At 40.6% G+C, this 5,891-nt stretch overlaps 1 protein-coding gene across 1 annotated transcript; it reads left to right on the forward strand.

Moving 5' to 3' along the window:
- The first annotated feature begins 1,042 nt into the window (after positions 1-1,042).
- GPR85 (G protein-coupled receptor 85) lies at positions 1,043-5,160 on the forward strand. Its single transcript, XM_032643644.1, has 3 exons — positions 1,043-1,156; positions 1,324-1,439; positions 2,544-5,160. The coding sequence occupies exon 3, from the start codon at positions 2,714-2,716 to the stop codon at positions 3,824-3,826; it is 1,113 nt and encodes a 370-aa protein (XP_032499535.1). The 5' UTR covers positions 1,043-1,156; positions 1,324-1,439; positions 2,544-2,713; the 3' UTR covers positions 3,827-5,160.
- Positions 5,161-5,891: the final 731 nt, after the last annotated feature.

Consider the following 5,891-nt stretch of genomic DNA (forward strand, 5'->3'; position numbering starts at 1 on the left):
AGCACCCAGGTGTCAGGCTATGTACTGTCTTGTGATATCATCAGACCTTTTGGACGGGTGTAAGTTTTATGAATCGTTATATTCCTAGTATTTTTCTTCCTTAACAACAAAGGGGGGGAAGGAAACTCACATACATACAACTGCTGTGACATTACCAATCTATTGGTCAGCCTTACTTGCAAGAAGCAAAAGAAAGGCTATTGCTTGGTGGGGTGGAATGCAAGGAGCAGTCATTTAAAATTTGTGTAAGCCTGGTTCTATAGTCATATTCGTTATGTGTAAGCCTGGTTCTATAGTCATATTCGTTAAAGTAGAATTGACATAAATCATTTTGCAGCTTTCCTCTGAACTTAGTTTCTTCCTACTTAACGCATATCTGCGTGCACTGGAAAACAGAAGAAGACTAACAAAGGGCTGCCCTAATCTGCTTTCCCTTCTTCCCCATTGACAAGATTTTTCCTGACTATGCCTTTTTTCTTTTAAAAAAAAAATTTTTTTTTTCTTTTCCTTTCTTTTTTCTTTCTCCCCTCCCCTCCACTCTCCCCCACACCATGCTAACCTGCAAATGCAGTCAGCTGGGGAAATCATTAAAGAAGAAAGCTGAAAGAAGCTCCCAATGCTTTGGACCGCCCTAAAAGAGCATGGAGGAAAATGGGGAAAGCGAGGGTTCCCGGAAGCTGAGGTGGAGGCGGGCACCCCGGAGCCCGGGGTGCACTGCCCTAAGGGAAGAGGGTGGGCCTGAGGTCCTGAACGAGCCTTTCCAAACCCCACTCCCAATGCAGGGAGGGAAAAGTTCAGAAGCAGCCGCAAGGGGACACAGGCCAATTTTGCCAGTTCAACAGGACAGGACATTCAATAAACCCAGCCCGCTCTGGAAACGGGTCGGGGCTCCTGTCGGCTCCACAGAGGCTGAGGTAGCCCCCTGCCGCCGCCCTCGCCACCGCTGCTGCCGCCGCCGCCGCCGCTGCCCCTGCGTTACTGGGGGAGACGGTGCCGCTGCGACAGGGGAGGACGCGGCTGGAGCTCAAGGAGGCTCCAGCGCGCAGGCGCCGCCGAGCCCTGCCTGGATGTTCAGTCAAGGCACTAAGGCAAAAAAAAAATCAGCAGTTTATAGAAAGAAGAAGCTATAGTCTGTCGGGATATCCAACACCAACAGGTAGGAGGATATACTCTCGGTTAAGTTTGGGGGGAGGGGGCACACAGTGTTGATGAAACTGCAGGTTCACCGGGAAAGAGCCCTCCTTGAGTTTTTTTTTTTTGTTTTTTTTGTTTTTTTGACAATAAACTGCATAATGGAAGTATATTCAGACAATGCATCTTCAGTAGGGCTTACTGAGAGCTCCATTTCTGGAAAGCGTTGCAAGACTGAGGAATATCAGACTGCGAATCACCGGGAACAGTTCCCTTGCAGCACAGAAGCAATCTCTCCCCATCTTCGCGTATGTAATGCATGTCTCTCTCCCCCTCCCCCTCCTCCACCCCCCCATTATAAATCCAGGGGTGGCGGATTTCAGGTTTCGTAATGTTGCATGATGCGATCGGTATTTACCCGGGGATGTACCGGTGGGGAAATTAAAATCATCGAACGCAGTGTTGCCTGGGCTTCTATCAGCATATTCCGGGCAAGTGAGAAGTGGCAAAGGAAACATGCTTGGTGGGAATAACAGAGAAAGCCGATTTCCCTGGTGGGGCTCCCCAACACCTAGGAGACAATGTGCATTTTGTTTTAAAATGAAGCCACTTGCGATGTGCAACGAAGATTATCAGTGTAAATGGGAAAAGCTTAATTGCCCAAGAAATACAGGTTCATGTTAAATTCATTTGAATTCAGGCAGCCCGGTCTACAAATGTAAATGCATTATTCCTCTGGGTGTTTCCCTGACCAATATTTACATTAACCATTTTTAATAATCATGTGGGTTTAAAAGAGAAAAGATTTGCCAAAAATGGGGGGGGAGGGAAAGACAAAAGATTAAATCACATCAAATCCTGGGACAAGTTCCTATTAATTTAGAAGTCTAATGTTGAAATCATGCTTTAAGATGAATCAACAAATATTCCTCTTATAATATGCAGCATGAATAGTGGCACTTGAGTCAAAAGAGATATATTTTGGAAGGGTTCTTTGGATCCATATCAGCAGAGAAGCTGCAGGGAAAACACTGACAGATACTAACAGACCTCAGATAAATGTGGGCTGTCTCTTCTCTGTCTCCTATTAGCAATCTTGTAGATTCCATTGCAACACTAGTGATTAACTCCAGGACTGGCATATTTTACAATTGGGGAACATTTTATTCCTTCTCTCCTAAAGGTGCCCAATCAAATGTATGTTCTTTTAAATAGAGACATTTTAAAATTCATCTAGCTCAGAAAACTGAACAAGCCAATTCTCTGAAATCTCAAGCAAAAATACTAAAGCAAATAATATTATTCAAAAATAAAACTTTATTTGCTTCCCCATAAATGAACAGCTTTATGTTAGCACTGCCTGACATCATTGCTTGTTAACTTTAGAACTGATAGCTCTTTTTTTTTTCCAGATATTCTGATGGCAAATCAAATGGAAGAAAAGAGGAAGCATGACTGCAGATCGGATCAGTTCTCTTTGTGGATTACATTTTCAGTAAAATGCATGGATATATCTTTTCCTTGTTCTTATATCTAGATCATGAGACTTGACTGAGGCTGTATCTTTATCCTCCATCCATCTATGGCGAACTATAGCCATGCAGCTGACAACATTTTGCAAAATCTCTCTCCTCTAACAGCCTTTCTGAAACTGACTTCCTTGGGTTTCATAATAGGAGTCAGCGTGGTGGGCAACCTTCTGATCTCCATTTTGCTAGTGAAAGATAAGACCTTGCATAGAGCACCTTACTACTTCCTGTTGGATCTCTGCTGTTCAGATATCCTCAGATCTGCAATTTGTTTCCCATTTGTATTCAACTCTGTCAAAAATGGCTCTACCTGGACTTATGGGACTCTGACTTGCAAAGTGATTGCCTTTCTGGGGGTTTTGTCCTGTTTCCACACTGCTTTCATGCTCTTCTGCATCAGTGTCACCAGATACTTAGCTATTGCCCATCACCGCTTCTATACAAAGAGGCTGACCTTTTGGACGTGTCTGGCTGTGATCTGCATGGTGTGGACTCTGTCTGTGGCCATGGCATTCCCCCCAGTTCTGGATGTGGGCACTTACTCGTTCATTAGGGAAGAAGATCAATGTACCTTCCAACACCGCTCCTTCAGGGCTAATGATTCCTTAGGATTTATGCTGCTCCTTGCCCTCATCCTCCTAGCCACACAGCTTGTCTACCTCAAGCTGATATTTTTTGTCCACGACCGAAGGAAAATGAAGCCAGTCCAGTTTGTAGCAGCAGTCAGCCAGAACTGGACTTTTCATGGCCCTGGAGCCAGTGGCCAGGCAGCTGCCAATTGGCTAGCAGGATTTGGAAGGGGTCCCACACCACCCACCTTGCTGGGCATCAGGCAAAATGCAAACACCACGAGCAGAAGAAGGCTATTGGTCTTAGATGAGTTCAAAATGGAGAAAAGAATCAGCAGAATGTTCTATATAATGACTTTTCTCTTCTTAACCTTGTGGGGCCCCTACCTGGTGGCCTGTTACTGGAGAGTTTTTGCAAGAGGGCCTGTAGTACCAGGGGGATTTCTAACAGCGGCTGTCTGGATGAGTTTTGCCCAAGCAGGAATCAATCCTTTTGTCTGCATTTTCTCCAACAGGGAGCTGAGGCGCTGTTTCAGCACAACCCTTCTTTACTGCAGAAAATCCAGGTTACCAAGGGAACCTTACTGTGTTATATGAAGGAGCATCTGTACATCTTTAGCCTTGTGAAACACTAACCTTCTCTGCTAAGCAATTGTGGCCTGTAGCCATTTCTTGAGAAGAAAATCAAGAATGGGATCAGCAGTTATAAGGATTTGGGCAACATTCTGCAGTCTTTGCAATAGTTCACCTATAATCCTATTTTAAATCTCAGAGTGATCCTGCTGACTGCCGGCGAAGGTTTGTAATTAAGAAAGGACTGAACCACTGCCCTAAGTTTCTTTATGTGGTTGAAAACTAGATAATGAAAGTAGCAGGTGCTAAGTATCAGTGCTAAACGCTGTGTATATCACTACTTATGAAAAAACATCAAAAAAAACCAATTAGCATTGGACATCTTAATAAATTAAGTTGACATGAGGTAAATGTGTTGATAAAAACTAATTTTAGAAGTTTGAAGACTTTAAAACATTTCATACTATTATTGTTTTGCAAGGACTAAAATATTTGGGGACTTAAAGTACTGTAATTCACTAAAGACACGCCATGAATTATTGGATTACCACACTTTTAAAAAATCGCCTTGTAAGTTTTGGGGAGCATTCCAAAGCAGTATATTGGTTCCAATTAGAGTTTACTTTTTTTGTATTAATACATTACTGTTTCTAAATACCACTTTCCTTACCTACTAGTGAAATTGCTAGCATCGAACTGTATTATGTGGTTTTTGTTGATTTGGTATAAAGTTTTTCCAATTCATCTATATTTTACAAATACTAGATACTGGTCTGGGAGGCAACATTAATGGTACAAACCGGTCACAACTGAGCAGTTCTAATAATGCAGAATAAACACATGTTGCCTTAAAGGATTATCTAGTATCTTTCATCTTATTTAGCATTGGAGCAAACTGGAGTCATGGGAAATTGAATCAGTAACTGGTCATGGTCATGCAACTGGAAGTGCATGGACGATCATTTAATACTCTTTTTCCTTTTTCCTCACATGGTTTGAAAATTAAGGTGCACATCACTGGGATAATGAGATTTTCTTCTGAGTTGTGCTACCCATTCTAGTGTGTTCTAAGAAGGAGGCAGTTGATGTGTGTTTATATTTTAAGTCAGCTGTCAAGGGGAGACCACAGCCTTAGTATGACATCCTGCACAATTTGTAAAGCCTTTATTCTACCGAAGGCACAGTCTTGTTTATACTTTCTGCACATTCAGTGTATTGGTCGTTTAAATTATTTCAGTTTTAACTTGTGAAAGCTTATAATATGATTTCTAGTATTTCAGAAATACATTAGAGTCTGTGAGTCTCATTCTTCAAGATACAGATGTGTGAATTTCAATATAAAGTTGCATTTGCCAAAATTTACTTGTGTAGCCTGTTACTTTTCTTGGAATAAATTTTACATTTTTGGCACTTAATTTTTGTTTTAATTGGGAGGCAAGCACAAAATAGGAAGACTAGCTTTATTATGGTTTTGTTTCTTTATTTTTGTAGCTACTATATTCTGGAACTGAAAATGCATGAATGATGGGCAACCTAAAGCTGATAAACTGACAAATAATATTATCTGCAAAAGCATTATTTGGTAGCTTTTGTCGTATTTATCCTATTTATTCTTACAAAGCCAGTAATATTTAAAGATGTAAACCTGCTTAGTTGGTTGGTTCAGAATTTTAATATAAACATCACATTTTATTTTGGGCCATGGTAGAAATTTTGGATTCTAAATACATAACTTGTAAGAAGAATGGTTTACAATTACATTGTGACAAAACCAGAAAAGTTGTTAGCTTGTTTTTGTTTGTTGTTCATTGTTTTTGTTTGTTTGGGGTTTTTATTTTTATTTGGTACTTGAAAATTAAGATTAGGAATCTAATGGAACAGAATTCTTTATTGCTACAGTGTTTCTGTAAAGAAAACATCAATATAAATATAAGTAAGGAAAAATAAATCATTGAAATATTTCAATGATATATGCAACAATTCAGTTTTGCTCATATAAGGACAGCTCAAGCCATGATTTAGTGAGTACTCTATTTGAACTCATTTTTACTTTATACCAAAGTTGATTGGATCTGAGACAAAATTTAAT

The sequence above is a fragment of the Phocoena sinus genome, chromosome 9 (genome assembly GCF_008692025.1).
Source record: "Phocoena sinus isolate mPhoSin1 chromosome 9, mPhoSin1.pri, whole genome shotgun sequence".
Lineage (NCBI taxonomy): Eukaryota > Metazoa > Chordata > Mammalia > Artiodactyla > Phocoenidae > Phocoena > Phocoena sinus.